This window comes from Hibiscus syriacus, unplaced genomic scaffold (assembly GCF_006381635.1).
Source record: "Hibiscus syriacus cultivar Baekdansim isolate YM2019G1 unplaced genomic scaffold, ASM638163v2 tig00110610_pilon, whole genome shotgun sequence".
NCBI classification, from domain to species: Eukaryota; Viridiplantae; Streptophyta; class Magnoliopsida; order Malvales; family Malvaceae; genus Hibiscus; species Hibiscus syriacus.
This window is the reverse complement of record NW_024062800.1, coordinates 2,219,138-2,239,751: the sequence shown is the minus strand read 5'-3', so window position 1 is coordinate 2,239,751 and position 20,614 is coordinate 2,219,138. Positions and strand designations below refer to the sequence as shown.

Sequence of the window (20,614 nt, the reverse complement as noted above, 5' to 3'; positions counted from 1 at the left end):
AGGGGACTGCATTTTGGTATATTGGTGGAATGTAGTAATGTGTTTTAAAACAAACCTCACTACTATTTTTTTTTATAATACTTTACTAATTACTTTATGAAACTTTTTGGTATGCTTTACTATGCACTTCTTGGAATACACTGATTTCTCTAACTCACTCTTCCAATTTTCCCTTTTCAGATACTTTTGGTTAGGCACCCTCGGACTTGGCACTTGGAGGATCAAAACATTCAGTACCATTTTTTTTGTAATGTTTTCATTTTACAGGATATCATAATTCAACACATATGCCTATATATTTTGAGATACTTATTTTATGACATATATTGTTTTATTACTGATGTTATATTATTTTGATACTGGTTATTTGATGTTTTATATGGAAGTATGATATTGTATACTTTTATTACTATTCGAATATATTACGATTTTAAGTTATCTAAGAATGTTTTGAAAAATTTAATGTAATTCGTTAGATCTAGTCGTAATGCATAGGTTGCGTTTAGCGTGTTACATTTGGTTGGTATCAGAGTTTTTTTTATAACCTTGGATTATATATAAGTCTTATACAAAAATATTGTTTTAAAATGTTTTTCAAAATTTGCTACAAAGGCCATATCACCAAAACGTTTAATAATTTTAACTGTGTATGGTAATCATGTGCCAAAATTAATCTTAAGTCATTACCTTTGTGTAGTGAGCCATGAGATCCATTATTTTGAGCGCTAGATGAGGACGTCAACCTTCCCTTGGGAAAGGTCAAGCTGCTAGATTCACTGACCTGGCCGTATACCCATCACTTTTAGTAGATCCTCTTACCCCTATAGGTCTTTTAATTCCGAGGGATCCACCCATTCCCCTGGTATCGATATGATGACACTTGTGAGAGGAATGCCAGTTGCTAAGACTAAGTCTATAGGAGTGGTGTCTTATGAAATACATGGCATACAATTTTTTTAGTTGATTCAAGGTGCAGTTAGAGCAGTAGGCGCCACACTTGAAGTTCCCATCACTTAGACCATTATTGCTAATGTGGTTTGAATGTTTGGAGGCCCGACTGGTGGAGCTCCTACTGAGGCTAAAGACTGGCTCTGTGATATTGAGAGATGCATGGATCAGTTGGGTTAAGATCCACCAAGGAGATATTTGTGATTCGCTTAGGTGCTGGATGGGAATGCCCACACATGGTGGGAGTCTGTAGTGAGAAGTGTTCCTACTGATTGTATGACATGGGATTTCTTCAAGAAACGCTTCAAGAATTGGTTCGTTGGAGAGCATTATTTGGCTAAGAGACAAAAATAATTTCAGGATTTAGTTAAGGAAGATATGTTACTTTCTGAGTATGTGATGGAATTCTTAAGTTGTTGAAGTATGGTTTTAGCTTGGTTCTTACTGAGAGATATATGTGCCACAAGTTTGCTTAAAGACACAGATATGAGCTTCATAGTCAGGTGGTGACCCATCAAGATGAGATAATTGATTTTCAGGTGGGTATAGCAAAAGATAAGGTAGAGGTTATGGCTTCTGTAGATCGAGAGCAATCTAGGAGGTCTTCTGGCTTGATCAATTCTTTTACACGTCCAGAGAAGAAGACTTGTACTACTACTCTCTAGAGGATTAATACCGGTTCTAGGCTTGTAGCACCTTCATCCTCAGCTGTTCATCGAGGTGATTCATTAGGTTTCCCTCAGGTGCTTGTTTATGAGTTTTATGAAAATCGACACGGAGGAGAGTGTCGTAAGAAGTCGAGTGCTTGCTTTTGATGTTGATCTAGTAGTTATTTTTTGAGGAATTTCCAACAACTACTTTTGACAGATTGGACATCTACCTAGGCTCATGCATGTTCTCAGGCTTTTATTCAGACCACTCAGAGGTAGTAGGCAGGGGAGAGCTTACGGATCTTCTACCAAGACTGAAATTAGATCCCGTTCACTGTAGAGTAGAGGGTCAGTTGTATCTGAGGCTATACAACCATATCTAATGTATGCTACCAGACATTGAGATGACAAAGATGAGCTAGAGGTTATCACAAGTATTTTCACTATTTATTTTATTCCATATTTTGCATTGATATATAATGGCTCCACTCACTCATATGTTTCGATTTTTTTTATCTCGAGACCTTTAGATTTCTATTGAGCACACAGAGAGTGTCGTTATTGTTATGAGCACTGTGGGAGAGTCAGTTGTTGTGAATGAAATATTTCAAAATTGTCATTTAAAGGTTCAAAGGGAAATTTTTCTGGGTGATCTTATGGAGCTTCCTTTGGAGGAGTTCGATTTAATTCTGAGGATATATTGGTTGAATGATCATAAAGTTAATCTGGATTATTAGTATAAGAGGGTTAATCTAAAGACTTCTGATGATCGTATTGTAGTATTAATTGATGAGTATCGAGGTTATCTCTCCAATATTGTATCAGCTTTGACTGTCGACTGGATGAATCAAAATGGATATAAGACTTTCACTGCCTATATTTTGAATACAAGAGAATCTTTATCCAAGATCGAGGAAATTCGTACCGTTTGTGAATTTCCTAATATCTTCTGTATAAGGATGTAGAGTTTGAGATTGAGACTTATCTGGGTTCTGCCCCTATTTTCAGGGCGTCATACCGTATGGATCTGAAGGATCTGGAGGAACTTAAGGAGTTGAAGGTTAAGCTTAAGGAATTACTTGATCGTGGTTTTATCAGGCACAATACCTCACTATGAGGAGCTCCAATTTTATTTATGAAAAAGGAGGATGGATCGCTCAAATTGTATATTTACTATTAGAAGATGAACAAGATGACAACAAAAAAAATATCCATTGCCCAAGATCGATGTTTATTTGATTAGTTGCGGGGAGCCATGATATTCTCAAAGATTGATATTTGATATGAGTATTATCAATTGAAGGTGGAGAATGCTGATATTGCTAAGATTGTTATCGTACCCAATATAGGCATTACGAGTTTATGGTGATGCCATTTTGGTTGATCAATGTTCTAGCAACTTTCATAGATCTAATAACTGTGTTTCATCCATATTTAGACCGGTTTGTGATGATATTCACTGATGATATTTTGGTATATCCCCAGATAGAGGCAGAACAATGATAAGCCCTTAAGGACAGTTCTCCACACTTTGAAAAAGCATCGATTGTATGCGAAGTTGAGAAAATGTGAATATTGGCTTTATGAGGTGTCATTTCTTGGGCATGTTGTATCTGCTAGCGTTATTCAGGTGGATCCGACTAAGATTGAGGCCATTGTGAGTTGGAATTAGCCTAAGAATTTCTTAGAGATTCGTAATTTCTTGGGTTTAGTTGGTACTATAGGTGATTTATCGAGGGCTTCTCCATCATTGCTACCCCTTTGGCAAAGCTGCTAAGGAAGAATGTTCCTTTTGTTTGGGCTGATGGATAGTATGAGTGTTTTGAGAAATTGAAGACAACTTTGACTCAAGCTCCAGTTCCGATTCAACTTGAGCCCGAAAAAGATTTTACAATTTATAGTGATGCTTTACACTCTGGACTCATATGTGTTCTAATGTAGAAGGGAAGGGTAGTCATTTATATATCCTGGCAGCTGAGGTTTCATGGGTATAATTACTCGACCCATGATCTGGAGTTAGCAACTGTGGTCTTTTCCTTGAAGATCTGGAGACACTATCTCTATGGAGAGAAGTATTATATCTTTACTGATCACAAGAGTTTAAAGTATCTTTTTACCCATAATGAGCTTAATCTAAGGCAGCGATGTTGGCTCGAGTTTCTTAAAGATTATGACTGTGAGACCAATTACCACCTGGGTAAAGCTAATGTTTTCGCTGATGCTTTGAGCTTAAGGCAATATCCAATCCGAGGTCTATATTTTCCAGGATAAAGTTATGTGATGATGGCATTCTGTTAGCAGAGTTACAGATCAAGCCTATCTTAGCCAAGGAAATTAAGGACAAGTAGTTGTCAGATAGCTCATTGTTTTCTATTTTTGAGCAAGTTGAGCATTGATCTACCTCAAACTTTTATTTTGACCAAGATGAAGTTTTTTGCTTCAAATATTGTTATTGTGTGCCAATAATGCAAAGTTGAGACATGCAATCCTTCGTGTGGCTCACAGTAGTCCTTATGTTATGCACCCAAATAGAGATATGATGTATAATAATCTGAGAGAGATGTATCGTTGGGTTGGCATGAAGAAAGATATTTCTGATTATGTGGTCAGATGTCTGACTTATCAATAGGTTAAGTTAGATATGTCTTATCTATTACAGACTATCAAGATTCTTGAGTGGAAATGGAAGTGCATTACTATGGATTTTGTTATCAGACTACCTCTGATTCCTTTGAAAAAGGATTTTATCTGGGTAATTGTAGATAGACTCACCAAGTCAGTTCACTTTATCCCCGTTCAAGTTAATTATTCTCTAGACAAGTTGGCTAGGTTGTATATCTCAAAGATTTTCAGGTTGGATGTGGTTCATGTATCTATCATTTTCGATCGAGATCCAAGATTTACCTTGAGGTTTTGGAAGGCTCTACATGAGGCTTTGGGTACTCGTCTGAATTTTAGTATAACCTTTTATCCTCAGAGTGATGGTTATTCCGAGAGAGCGATTCAGGTTTTGGAGGACATGTTGCAATGTTAATTTATGTGGTAGTTGGAATGACTTTTAATCTTTGGTAGAGTTTGCTTATAATAACAGTTATCAGACCAATATTCATATGGAACCATATGAGACTCTATATAATCTTAGATGTCGCACCATTATCTGTTGGACTGAGTTGTATGATACGAAGACTTTGGGTCCAGAGTTAGTCCGTGAGACTGATGATACTATCAGATTGATCTGTGATCGTCTAAGAAAGGCTTTTGATAGAAAGAAATCTTATGCCAATTAGAGGAGGAAAGTCATTGAGTTTGAGATTGAGGATTATGTTTTTCTGAAGGTATCTCCGTTGAAAAATGTGTTAAGATTTAGACGCAAGGGTTAGCTGGGTCCAGGATTTGTTTAACTGTATTATATTCTAAAGAGAGTCGGACCTGTTACGTATAGACTTGAGCTACCTCCCCATCTTAGTCATATTCACGATATTTTCTGTGTGTCCATGTTAAGGCCATATAGTCTAAATCTGAGTCACATTATCCAGTTTGAGGATATCGATTTGAGACCTGATTTATATTATTATGAGGAGAATGTTTAGATTTTGGATCTAGACGAGAGAGTTCTTCGAAAAAAGCGTCTTATGATGGTAAAGATTCAATGGAGTAATCTTGATCTCGCAAAAGGCACCTAAGAGATAGAGGAATCAAAGAAGGATATATTTCCACATCTGTGTGATTCAGGTAAATTTTGAGGATGAAATTTTCTTTAGGGGAGAGTTGTAATACCCTAGTTTTATTCAATTTGTTTTTAAATATTTTAGTTATTTTTGGGGATAAATTTGTAAGATTTTAAAGATATTAAGATAATTTTTGAAATTCTTGAAAGTTTTGGGAGCCAACCCAAAATTTTTCCATTACATGTCTGAAAAGAAAAAAATTGGAAAAATATGGTTATAGTAGTGGTTTAAACCTATAACCTTAAGGGGATGGTCACCCATGCCTTAGCCACTAGGTTAGAGCACTGCTTTTTCCTTAAAATATGAAAAATATATTTTGAACCCTTAGATCAAGTTTTAAATCCCAAAGCCTTCCCCAGTTTCAAACCTAGCTTCCAGAATACCAAAATAATTTCCAAGCATTTCCATTGTCGTTGTCCACCATTGGACCACCACCATCCGACTAATTGTGATCGACACTGCCACCATCAGAGGTTCCACCGTCGTCTTTTAACCAAAATCATGTTGAGAGCTCACTGACAATCGATACCATTACACGTGGAAAGTCGCTCGAAGGCTAACTGGAGTTCTAAGTCATCACCCTACAATTTTACAATTTTTGGCCAATCCCGATTACCTTAGGTCTCACCACCACCATTGTTAGAGTACTCACATCATTTTATTTAAAATTTAGTCGAACACATTACCTCGTCATTGTTGTTTCGTCGTTTGCCACTGGGGTAAGCTTCTGACCACTTTTTTCAGTTATTTGGCTGGTTATCTAAACTATTTTGTGTTAATTGTTTTGAATGAATGTATGTGGTACAATCGGTTTGCTACCATCACCCGTTTAGCCACCGTATGTGTCTCCATGAGCCACCCCTTTGACTTTGACTAGGGTTGACTTTGAATAAAAGTTAACTTTTTCTAAAAAATCATATTTCATGTTTTCTGACGTCCTAAGTTTGATTTTATGGTTTGTTTTGTCAAATTCGAACTCAAAAGCCTCTAAATAGAGGGTTAAACCTTGAGCATGCATTTGTATTTAATTATTTTATTCAAGTGTATATAAATTAAGGTCAATAGTGTATTTATGGTGTTTAGTGTTTATTATTGAAGTTACTTGAGATTCTCTCATTCGGTTTGTAAACTAGACTCAGCTCTTCTCGATCCGTTTGACCTCGGGTGCTTGTGATTGCTTGTATAGTTTTGTAAATCCTATAAATACTTGGATTTAAAATTTATTTCAGTAGTAACCCAAATTCGTAATGGTTTAGGTTCAACTGCTACTGTAAAGCTTAACGAGGACGATGCTCAATAGACCTCCTAGATTGATCATTTTCGAGGTGTGTTCCTTGTGTGATATATGAGCATTTTATTTGTTCTGAAATATGATTTGTAATCTATTCGATTTATGAATTTTTTATCTTATTGATATTCTGACTTCTCGATTTACTATTTATGAACTATGTTTTTTCGATATATGCTCTATGGTTACCTATTTTTACTGAAAATTATAATTATATCTGTTTTTAGATCCTGGAACTTTTGTTTACTATTTGAACTATTTTATTGGGATATTTGTAACACCCCCAACCCGTACTCGAATATGAGTCCGAGATGTCACATTACCTTTTTAAAACACCTTTATTACAAAATAACGACATTTGGACTTATATTAAGAAAATACGATAATATACATATATTAATACACATTTACCAAAATACTCAGAGCATACACAACTTAACCCTTTAGATACATGCTAACATCCATTTACATAACAAAATGACCTACTGATTAAGTTGCTTCTGATCTGATAGTTGCAGGAGTAATGCTGTCAGCTGCTTATCTTGTCTCTTCTACTTCTCGGATCCTACGCGTGAAACACTCACACGCTAAGTCATCGACTTAGTGAGGCAATGTAATAATAATAATAATAATAATAATAATAATAATAATAATAATAATAATAATAATAATAATAATAATAATAATAATAATAATAATAATAATAATAATAATAATAATAATAATAATAATAATAATAATAATAATAATAATAATAATAATAATAATAGCAAGGAACCGTAATGAAAATGTCATAATGATATGAAATGAAATGAAATCGTGTACTTAATCAATGTAGTTATATCACTATGATCCTTATCTGTAAGCATATTACATTAGCATTCATGAATTTGTATTAATAAGTTATTGGCCCATGCTACAATACGGAGAACCTAAGGTATGTGAGTATTGTGAGGTTATGCACTATGCTGTCACCATAGCTCGTATAAATTGCACCGAAGTGCCGCGTAGAGTTTTGCACCGAAGTGTCGCGTAGAAATTGGTCCCGAAGGACCGCGTAGAATTTGTCCTGAAGGACCACATATAAACTCCTTAAGAATCATATACATTTACCAATGATCAATTATGTGTCTCAAAAGACCTAACAAATGTTCCAAAGAATATATATATATATCCCGAAGGACCACGTAGACCCTCTACCCTTGGCATGCCAACTATACCTACAGTTCTCATCTATAGAACATGGGCTTTTACAATTCACATAATTTATATCGCATAGATATATCATTTCCATACCTTTATCACATAAACATTTCATTTTCCATACCTTTATCACATAATTCAGATAATATGTATTTATGTCAAGTATCATAATATGAAATGTGATCATGTATCAAATATTGAATCTAGACTTATCACAAGTCTAGAACAGAATATAATACTATATTCATGCTATTCATATGCACTCACCTATATTTCCTTTCTTTTTCCTCGATCGACCTTACTTGTCGATTATTCCAGAACTCGTTTAGGCTCGATATCTACATAGTAATTCATTGATACTTATCAGTATACTAATTAGTATATTCTAAACTATCATTTCTTAGGCTAAAAGAAAAGCCATTTTTATCTCTAAATAAGGGTATGCATCGATGCACTATGCACTCCTTAATGTGTGCATCGATGCACTACCTGTGCATCGGTACACAAATGTCATTTGATGTTTGTATTTAAGGGGGTGCATCGATGCACTACCTGTGCATCGATACACGGATATCATTTGATGTTTTCTTTTAAATTAATGCATCGATGCACTTCATGTGCATCGATACACCTAGAACAAATTTTCGGGATTTATCATTGATGCATCGGTGCACAATGAATGTGCATCGATGCACATTGCTCAGAAATGCCATTTTAGCAGAAAATTCTCTTCTTAGTCTACTTAACACTTTATATTTCCCTTCTTTTTATATACCTAACTTGCATACTCTTACTTAAACTCATTGTTATCCATTCCATACTTCTAAAACTTAGAAATCCAATTCTCCATATAGAATTTAAGAATCTAACCCAAATTCCAACATGTTCTAATTTGAATTCTAACACCTCTTACTTCTTAGTTAGCTTTATGACAAGTCAAAACTCACTTCTAATTCTTATTATGAGCTCTAATCCAAGATTTCACTTTTCTACCTCCTTTCTTTGATTCTTCATATTATCCTCATCTTATGGTTTTAAGATAATCTAAGCTTTCCTTAAGCTTAGTTATCAACTAAGGATCAATAAGCAACCTTAAATTCATCAAGAATTTGATCACAAGAAAACTCACCTTTAGCTTGGCTTCACGACAGAGAAGAAGAAGGAAAACCTTGTTTCTCTCATTAGCTTTCCATGTGGATTTAAATATCCTCAACTATCATTTAATTATTTTTCCTTGTCAAAAGACTCATTTGCCCCTTTAGTTCCCATTGCTTTGCTAATTGATCCTATACCAAATATTTCAATCAATTCCTTCAACTTTTAATTTATCTATTTTGATCATTAACTTTTAAAATTTCACAATTTAATCACTAACCCAATATGGGGATGTTACAAATCTCTCTCCCTTAGCAAAATTCTTCCCCGAATTTTCATTGTACGAACAGATGGGGATATTGAAGTAGCATATTTTCTTCACGTTCCCACGTGGCTTCTTCTACCTTGTGATTTCTCCAAAGAACCTTGACCAACGGAACCGTCTTATTCCTTAACTGTTTGACTTCAAAAGCCAATATTCTCACTGGTTCTTCTTCATATGTCAGATTCGATTGGACTTCTACTTGTTCTGGTGAAACGACGTGAGAGGGGTCAGACCTATATCTTCGTAACATGGACACATGGAAGACGTTATCGATCTTCTCCATTTCTGGTGGCAAGGATAACTGATATGTCACGGGTCCTATCCTCTTAACAACTTCATATGGCCCAACGAATCTAGGACTTAACTTTCCTTTCCGACCAAAATGTAATACTTTCTTCTAGGGAGATACTTTAAGGAAAACTTTATCTCCAACCTCGAACTCAATCTCTTTTCTTTTAAGATCAAAATATGACTTTTGCCGATCAGAGGCCACTTTGAGTTTATACTGAATTTCTCGAACTTTCTTTTATACATCATGAATTAAATCCGGACCAAGAACATTTCGATCTTTGAGTTCATACCAATTTAATGGAGTAAAACATTTTCTTCCATATAATGCCTCATACAGGGCCATCTTTATACTGGACTGATAACTATTGTTATAAGCGAACTCTGCCAATGGTAAATACTTTTCCCATGATCCTTTGAATTCCATTACGCATGCTCTCAACATATCTTCCAATATCTAAATAGTTCTCTCTGATTACCCATCAGTCTGAGGATGAAAAGCTGAACTAAACTTTAAACGAGTTCCCAACACTCTATGCAAGGATTTCCAGAATCTCGAAGTGAATCGAGGGTCTCGATCAGAGACTATGGAAACATGCACTCTATGCAATCTAATAATTTCTCTAATATACAGTTCCACGTACTTTTCCATAGAGAAATCTGTTCTAACCGGAAGGAAATACGCTGACTTAGTTAATCGATCAATAATTACCCAGATTGATTCTCTTTTGTTCAGAGTCAAGGGTAGCCCCGAAACAAAATCCATCGTCACATTTTCCCATTTCCATTGAGGAATGTAAAGCGTTTGCAATAATCCTGACGGAACTTGATGCTCAGCTTTGACTTGTTGACATATCAAACACTTAGACACAAATTCAGTGATACTTCGTTTCATCTCTGACCACCAAAATCGATCCTTCAAATCCATATACATCTTGGTTCCACCTGGGTGCATCGTTAATGGACTGCAATAAGCCTATGCTAATATTTCTTTCTTCAAATCTTCATTGTCGAGTATTACAATTCTTCCTTTATAATACAAATTTCCATATGACCTAACCTCAAAGTCTTTAATTTGTTTGCTCTTTACTTGTTCAATTCTTTTCAAACACATTTCATTCTTAATTTGCAATTCTCCTATTTGTTCCAACCATGCTGGTTTAAGTTTTAACTCTGCACATAGACCACTATCTCCAGTTAAATATAATCTTGCATCCACAGCTCGTAGGGCTGCAAACCTCTTTCTACTCAAAGCATCTGCTACCACGTTAGCCTTTCTAGGATGATAGTCAATTATCACATCATAATCTTTTAAGAACTCTACCCATCTACGTTGCCTCAAATTCAGCTCTTTTTGAGTCATCAGATACTTCAAACTCTTATGATCTGTATATAAGTAACAACGCTCTCCATAAAGATAATGACGCCAAATCTTAAGAGCGAACACCACGACAGCCATTTCTAAATCATGGGTAGGGTAATTCTTTTCATGTGGTTTCAACTATCTCGATGCATACGCTACCACCTTCCCTTCTTGCATTAATACATAACCCAAACCATTATGAGATGCGTCACTGAATACTACAAAATTCTTGTCAGATTCTGGTTGAACCAATACAGGAGCTTCTGTCAAAATTTTCTTTAAAGCTTCAAAGCTATCTTGACATTCAGGAGTCCAAGAAAACGATACGTTCTTTCTCATCAACTTCGTTAAGGGCAGCACTATCATCGAAAAATTCTTAACGAATCTTTGATAATAACCGGCAAGTCCAAGGAAACTCCGAACTTCAGATACATTCTTTGGAACTTCCCAGTCCATTATAGATTTTATCTTTTGAGGGTCCACCCAAATCCCCTCAACAGAGATCACATGCCCCAAGAAAATTACTTCCTTTAGCCAGAATTCACATTTGGACAGTTTGGAATAAAGCTTCTTATCTTGAATAATTTGCAAAACTGTTTGCAAATGTGCACTATGCTCTTCAATGGACTTCGAGTAAACCAGTATGTCATCAATAAAGACAACAACAAACTGGTCCAAATAGGGCTGAAAAATCCTATTCATGAGATCCATGAAAGCAGCAGGTGCATTCGTTACTTCGAATAGCATTACGATAAATTCATAATGACCATATCTCGTTCTGAAAGCCATCTTCGGAATATCTTTCTCCTGAATCTTCAATTGGTGATAACCCGAACGTAGATCGATCTTTGAAAATACCGAAGCTCCTTTTAACTGATCAAACAAATCATCAATGCGCGGGAGGGGATACTTATTTTTAATTGTCACCTTATTAAGCTGTCGATAATCAATGCAGAGACGCATTGACCCATCTTTCTTCTTAACAAATATCACCGGAGCTCCCCAAGGCGACACACTTGGTCGAATAAATTCCTTCTCTAACAGCTCTTGCAATTGATTCTTTAACTCTTGTAATTCTTTCAGAGCAATCCGATAAGGTGCCATTGCAAATGGAGCGGTTCCTGGCATTACTTCAATTTGGAATTTTACCTCTCTATCTGGAGTTAATCCTGGCAACTCAGTAGGAAAAACATCAGGGAATTCTTGAACTATTAGAATCTCCTCTAGCCCTTTCTTTTTAGCTCTTGAATCTATCACATTTGCAAGAAATCCTTGACATCCTTGTAGCAATAGCTTCTTAGCTGACATAACTGATATTACATTTGCTAAAGGATTAAACCTTTCACTACTCACACTTATCTCTGTTCCTCCTAAACTCTTTAGGGTTACCTTTTTCGATATGTAATTAACATCTCCATTATAACGGAACAACCAATACATTCCCAGAATTACTTCGAATTCATCAAAAAGTAGTTCCATCAGATTAGCAGGGAATTCAATTCCCTGAATCCTTATGGGACATCCCTTACAGACTTTGTTCACACGAGCACTATGGCCTAAAGGATTAGTTACTATTATCTCATTACTCGTAACTTCTAAGGGAATCCTCAATTCTTTTACTAACTTACTTGTAATGTAAGAATAATTAGAACCCGAATCAATCAGTACCAATACTAATTTATCATACAGCTGAAAAGTACCTGCTATAATATCCGGATCATCACAGTCTTCACTTGTCTTTAAATTGTACACCCGTGCGGTTGACCGAACTTCAGGTTGAGCAGAGGATTCATACTGGTTCCTTCCTTTACCTCTTCCTTGTCCTCTCTGTGAGGCAGAGCCAACTCTCTCAGATGAAGCAGGCTCACCAACCAATAACGGGCAATCCCTAATAAAATGTCTAGCATCTCCACAACAAAAACAAGCTCCAGAAACATCCGAAATGACCCAAAATGATTCTTCACACAATGCTGACACTGTCTAGCTTAACTCTGAGTGGATCTCCTAGCACCAGATCCCACTGATTGCGTCTGTCTAGGCCTCACTTAACTTTCTCCTCTAGCTGAGGATGCAACTCATTCAGATCTAGCTTGCGATCGAAATCCTGAGTCTCATCCTATTTTTGGTGGTGCTGAACTGGAAGAAGTACCCGTCCTCTTTGATGTCTGAACTCTAAAATTCCCGAATCTCTCATTATGAGCCCTCTCAAGAGCTTTTTCACGATTGATCACCTCCTGAAATGAGGATAAATTCAATACTATCAGCATCTCTTTCAATCTAGGGCGTAAGCCCTCCACAAACCATTCACAAGCATCTTTTTCAGTAGGCACAAGCTCGGCTGCGAACCGACTCAGCTTGTTGAACTCGCATTCATACTCATATATAGAACGATTCATCTGCTTCAAGTTCATAAACTCTTGCTTCATCTGTCGAATAAATTGATCTCCAATATACTTGTTTTTAAATTCCTCCAAGAATAAGGACCAAGTCAATTGGTCACCGGATATCCTCATGGTGACGTTCGTCCACCATATCCTTGCCTGACCCCTCAATAACGAGACAACTCCATCTAACTTCTTCACTTTAGAGCAGTGGAGACCATCCAACATGATTTTCAAATCATTTAACCAAAGATCCACCGCAACCAGACCTTCCTCGACTTCTCCCTTAAATTTGGGAGCTCCTAAACCTCTCAACTCTTTTGCTACATTCATTCTTTGAGTTAGTGGAACAAGAGGTTGAAGACGCGTCAGAATAGTGTCTAACATTCTAAAGAACGTGTCTTGGTCTTGTACAGGCACTCCCTAAGATGCATGTCCTTAACCTTGCCTGGCCAGGGCAGATGAATTACTACATTCATAAGGCCTATCTTCTCCCGCTTCACTTCGGGAGCTACTATGTCCGGACATCTAATAAAATAACCACATTGTTCTATTAGCAAAACAACATACTCATACTATACCATATCAGAAGTTCTCACTATTTGTAGGCATGTATCCCATTTAAAGACTCTATAGACTCTGGTTTATGCCTAGAATCGGCTAAACCATAGCTCTGATACCATTAAATGTAACACCTCCAACCCGTACCCGAATACGAGTCTGAGATGTCACATTACCTTTTTAAAACACCTTTATTACAAAATAACGACATTTGGACTTATATTAAGAAAATACGATAATATATATATATTAATACACATTTACCAAAATACTCAGAGCATACACAACTTAACCCTTTAGATACATGCCAACATCCATTTACATAACAAAATAACCTACTGATTAAGTTGCTTCTGATCTGATAGTTGAAGGAGTAATGCTGTCAGCTGCTTATCCTGTCTCTTCTACTTCTCGGATCCTACGCGTGAAACACTCACACGCTAAGTCATCGACTTAGTGAGGTAATGTAATAATAATAATAATAATAATAATAATAATAATAATAATAATAATAATAATAATAATAATAATAATAATAGCAAGGAAATGTAATAAAAATGTCATAATGATATGAAATGAAATCGTGTACTTAATCAAGGTAGTTATATCACTATGAACCTTATCTGTAAGCATATTACATTAGCATTCATGAATTTTTATTAATAAGTTATTGGCCCATGCTACCATATGGAGAACCTAAGGTATGTGAGTATTGTGAGGTTGTGCACTATGCTGTCACCACAGCTCGTATAAATTGCACCGAAGTGCCGCATAAAGTTTTGCACCGAAGTACCGCGTAGAAATTTATCCCGAAGGACCGCATAGAATTTGTCCCGAAGGACCACATATAAACTCCTTAAGAATCATATACATATACCAAGGATCTATTATGTGTCTCAAAAGACCTCACAATTGTTCCAAAGAATATATATATATATATATCCCGAAGGACCACGTAGACCCTCTACCCTTGGCATGCCAACTATACCTACAGTTCTCATCTACAGAACATGGGCTTTTACAATTCACATAATTTATATCGCATAGAAATATCATTTCCATACCTTTATCACATAAACATTTCATTTTCCATACCTTTATCACATAATTCATATAATGTGTATTCATGTCAAGTATCATAATATGAAATGTGATCATGTATCAAATATTGAATCTAGACTTATCACAAGTCTAGAACAGAATATAATACTATATTCATGCTATGAATATGCACTCACCTATATTTCCTTGCTTTTTCCTCGATCGACCTTACTTGTCGATTGTTCCAGAACTCGTTTAGGCTCGATATCTACATAGTAATTCATTGATACTTATCAGTATACTAATTAGTATATTCTAAACTATCCTTTCTTAGGCTAAAAGAAAAGCCATTTTCATCTCTAAATAAAGGTATGCATCGATGCACTATGCACTCCTTAATGTGTGCATCGATGCACTTCCTGTGCATCGGTACACAAATGTCATTCGATGTTTATATTTAAGGGGGTGCATCGATGCACTACCTGTGCATCGATACACGGATAGCATTCGATGTTTTCTTTTAAATTAATGCATCGATGCACATGAAGTGCATCGATACGCCTAGCACAAATTTTTGAGATTTATCATTGATGCATCGGTGCACAATGAATGTGCATCGATGCACATTGCTCAGAAATGCCATTTTAGCACAAAATTCTTTTCTTAGTCTACTTAACACTTTATATTTCCCTTCTTTTTATATACCTAACTTGCATACTCTTACTTAAACTCATTGTTATCCATTCCATACTTCTAAAACTTAGAAATCCAATTCTCCATATAGAATTTAAGAATCTAACCCAAATTCCAACAAGTTCTAATTTGAATTCTAACACCTCCTACTTCTTAGTTAGCTTTATGACAAGTCAAAACTCACTTCTAATTCTTATTATGAGCTCTAATCCAAGATTTCACTTTTCTACCTCATTTCTTTGAATCTTCATATTCTCCTCATCTTATGGTTTTAAGATAATCTAAGCTTTCCTTAAGCTTAGTTATCAACTAAGGATCAATACGCAACCTTAAATTCATCAAGAATTTGATCACAAGAAAACTCACCTTTAGCTTGGCTTCACGGCAGAGAAGAAGAAGGAAGAAGAAAGAAATATCCAGAACCTTGTTTCTCTCATTAGCTTTCCACGTGGATTTAAATATCCTCAACTATCATTTAATTATTTTTCCTTGTCAAAAGACTCATATGCCCCTTTAGTTCCCCTTGCTTTGCTAATTGATCCTACACCAAATATTTCAATCAATTCCTTCAACTTTCAATTTATCTACTTTGATCATTAACTTTTAAAATTTCACAATTTAATCACTAACTCGGTATGGGGTTGTTACAGAATTGTCGTGGTAGGATTTTGGAGTTCTAAGGTTCAGCTCTAAATAAGCTAGTAATTGCTTATAGACCTATGTTGACCCTTGGGTAGGCCCATTGGTGCAAGGTACTTACTCCCTTAGGTTTTTTTCTATATCCATCGGGTATAAGGTAAGTTCTTATGGATGCAGTTTTGGGTGACTGCATTGTGGTGTATGGGTAGAGGGTAATAATGTGTTTTTAAGTAAATCTTGCTATTATTTTTTTGTGATACTTTACTAAATTACTTTAAAAACTTTCTAGCATCTTTTACTATGAACTTCTTGGAACACATTGAGCTCCCAAGCTCACTCTCCTAACTTCCCTTTTCAGATATTTCTGGTTAGTCACCCTCAAACTTGCACTTGGAGGATTGCCATATTCAATATCATTTATTTAGTTGTAATGTTTTAATCTTCCAGACTGTCTTTATTTTGGGTGACATATGCCTATATATTTTGAGATAATTATTTTATGATGTATAATGTTTTATTACTGATGTTATATTATTTTATACTGGTTATTTGATGTTTTATATGGAAGTATGTTGTTTTTTGTTTCTATCAATGCTTTGAATATATTACAATTTTAAATTATCGAAGAACATTTTGAGAAATTTAATGTAAGCCATTAGATATAGTCGTAACACAAAGGTTGGGTCTGTGGGTTTACATACATTGAAAAATAAACTGAAAAATAACCTAACAAAATGTTACAAGGAAACATATATTATGAATCTTGCACCGATAGTTTTACATGCATACGTACGTACGTACGTACATACATACATACATACATACATACATACATAAATACATACATACATACATACATACATACATACATACATACATACATACATACATACATACATACATACATACATACATACATACATACATACATACATAAATACATACATATATACATACATACATACATACATACATACATACGTACATACGTACATACGTACGTACATACGTACGTACGTACATACGTACATACGTACATACATATATACGTACATACGTACATACATACATACATACATACATACATACATACATACATACATACATATATACATACATATATACATACATACATATATACATACGTACGTACGTACATACGTACGTACATACATACATACATACATACATACATACATACATACATACATACATACATACATACATACATACATACATACATACATACATACATACATACATACATACATACATACATACATACATACATACATACATACATACATACATACATACATACATACATACATACATACATACGGTTAGGGGTGTTTAATAAGTTGAACAGCTCATACGTTACAAGAATTCGACTCGGTTAAAACTTGATTAATGTTTGAATCGAGTTTATTCGACTCAAGACCTTAACAAGTTGAGTCGATTAAGGTCCAATTCAACTAGATAAGTTTGCAAGCATTTCATAATTTTTTTAATTTTTTAGTAGTTACCTTAAAAAGCATTCTGTTAAAAAAAGAAATTCTAATTAATAATTACTAATTTACTAATAGATAATAAAAGATACTAAATTATTTCTTAATAATTACTACTAATATATTAGTTTTCTAATAAATAACCAAAAACATACTAAATTATTAATTTACTAGATTTTACATATAGTTAAAAAACAAGGTAAAAATTCTAATGAGCTTAACGAGCAACGAGAAAGAAATTTTTAACAAACACGAGTCAAGCAAAATTTTATCGACCTTAATGAACAACGAGTCGAGTAATAAATTTTTTAACAAGCACGAGTCAAGCATTACTCAACTCACGATCGACTCACTTGATAAGCATCCTTACTTACTTAACTCACGATCGACTCACTTGATAAGCATCCTTACATATAGTACCTAGATAAAGATGATAAGTATTTAAGGAAATCGAAAATGAAACTATTAGGGAAACCGTTTTATTTCCCACATGAATGTAGCTTCAAATCTGAATTGAAATGTGAAGATTGAAACTACCAAAATTTGCACAATGGAAAAAATCGTCAAACTATTGATTATTGTAATCCAATGAAAAAACCAACATTAAACAATTAAAATAAATAATGGAGATAACACACAAAAATTAATGAGGTTTGACAAAATATCGTCTACTCCTAGGGCACCACCAGCGGATAATAACTTCACTACTACCAAAAATGGTACAAGCAAATAGAATTCCTTAAGACTTCTCAAATACAACAAGTCAAAGAAGAAAACCAAATGGGAGAGATAGTTTAAGATTAGGATGATATCAAATGAAATAGTTAGGCCTATTTATACCTGAGCTTTAAGGATTGATCTTGTAAATTGTCTAATAATTTAGGGACCAAACACTAATTATCTAATACCACATTTAATTTGAAATTAAATAGCTTTATTGAGTGACTTTGAAACTTCTACGTTTCTAGCCATTTTTAACAAATATCTATCTTCGCTTGAAATTTAACATGCTTCTCAAAATCTTCTTCAACTTCTCAAATAAGTTATCTTCTGTTGTGCTTCCAAATGCGCTTATGTGTGCCATACACATGAAGGTACTCAAAATTTTAGGATATTAATCAAGTTCAAAAAATTATTTATCTTGATTGATGTTACTATCTTGGTTAATATATTTACATGACTTTCTGTTGTCACAATCTTATGACTTTCCTTCTTCAAAGATCTCTCGCACAAAGTGATACCTCACGTCGATGTGCTTGGTTCTTAAATCGTAAACTCAATTTTTTGCTAATTGAATAACGCTCTGACTGTCACAATAAAGACCACTGTGACTTTGAATAACTCACAAGTCTTCCAACAATTAGTTAAGCCAAATAGCCTCCTTAACAACTTCTGAAACTGCCATGTACTCTACCTCTATAGTAGACAAAGCCACCGTAGAGAGTAAAGTATACCTCCAACTCAGTAAGTCTTTTGCTAGAGTAAATATGTACCCAGTATTTTATCAACGCTTATCTAAATCACCGGCATAATGGAATCAACATACCCAACCACAAAATGAGCAAATTCTTTAACTTGCTCAAAAACTAAACCAACATCTACTGTTTGTTTGAGATATCATATAATCCATTTCACAGCTTACAAATCCCTTTCTAGGATCATGCATGTACATGCTCACAACTCCAACTACTTGTGAAATGAAAAGTCGTGTACACACCATCGCGTATATCAAGCTCCCTATTACATTAGCATATGAAACTTTTTCCACATATTCTCACTCTACATTAGTTTTAGGAGATAACTGAGAGCTAAGATTCAAATGAGAAGAAAGTGGGGTGCTTACATATTTTGTGTTTTCAATCATATCGTAATACCTTTTTTCAGATATTGATTCTGAGTTAAACAATGCTTGCCTCAATGTCTATCACTACTTATCTCTATACCGAGAATCTTCTTGGCCTCACCAATATCCTTCATCTCAAACTCTTGATGCAATTGATCCTTTAATTTTTATATCTCTTTTTAACTCTTTGAAGAAATCAACATATCATCAACATGCAAGAGGAGATAATGAAAGATTCATATTGTAGCTTTTGTAAATGTATGCAATGGTCGTATTTGCTTCTTGTGTACTTCTTCTTCCTCATAAAGCTATCAAATCACTTATACCACTTCCTTGGAGAATGCTTCAATCCATAAACGACTTGTTTAACTTACAAACCCATTTGTCACCACCAACGTCCTTGAATCCTTTTACCATTTGGTAAATGAACCATATCACATGTGTTGTTATTCTGGAGAGATTGTATTTCTTCATCCATGGTACTTTTCCAATTTTCACTTTCTAAGCTTCGCATTGCTTCTTGATAAGTAACAGTAATATCATCAACAACAACCTGAAGGGCATATGCCACCATATCTGTAAATCGAGCAGGTCTATAAATTTCTCTCCATGACCTTCTAATTGCAAGTGGTTCAGGTCTCTCCAATGCCTCATGGATTTAAACCTCTTATTCTTCTTCTAATTCCTCTATTATAGTTAGAGAATCAGTAACATCTTTGGATATGTTAATTATTGTTCATTGAAGCTCCACCTATTTTGGAGATCACTCCACCTACTGTGGAGTACTGATTGTCTAAACTTCTTCATTTGTTACATTCTTTAACATGATAGATTCATCAAAGGTAACATCTCTACTACAAATTATTATCTTTGTGTCTAAGCATCAAATTCGAAATACCTTCACTCCATGAATGATCCCCATAAAGAAAGCTTTTATGCTCTAGGAACAAGCTTTGAATATTTCACATGATAATAAGCAGTGGATCCGAATACATGTAAGGAATCATAATCTATAGTGGATTTTCCAAACCATAACTCCAATGGTGTTTTTCCTTCAATC

At 34.9% G+C, this 20,614-nt stretch overlaps 1 protein-coding gene and 1 long non-coding RNA gene across 2 annotated transcripts; one reads left to right on the top strand and one right to left on the bottom strand.

The window, feature by feature from the left end:
* The first annotated feature begins 1,106 nt into the window (after positions 1-1,106).
* Positions 1,107-3,869, top strand: LOC120135619. The gene is made up of 7 exons (XM_039151868.1): positions 1,107-1,187; positions 1,488-1,549; positions 1,634-1,691; positions 2,557-2,658; positions 2,948-3,040; positions 3,088-3,255; positions 3,540-3,869. The coding sequence occupies exons 1-7, from the start codon at positions 1,107-1,109 to the stop codon at positions 3,867-3,869; spliced, it is 894 nt and encodes a 297-aa protein (XP_039007799.1).
* A 7,618-nt stretch (positions 3,870-11,487) lies between these two features.
* Positions 11,488-20,162, bottom strand: LOC120135618. The gene is made up of 4 exons (XR_005517274.1): positions 20,038-20,162; positions 15,745-15,750; positions 15,099-15,102; positions 11,488-11,498 (listed from the first exon to the last, which is right to left on the bottom strand). It is a non-coding gene; the product is annotated as an uncharacterized LOC120135618 (long non-coding RNA).
* Between the last annotated feature and the right edge of the window lie 452 nt (positions 20,163-20,614).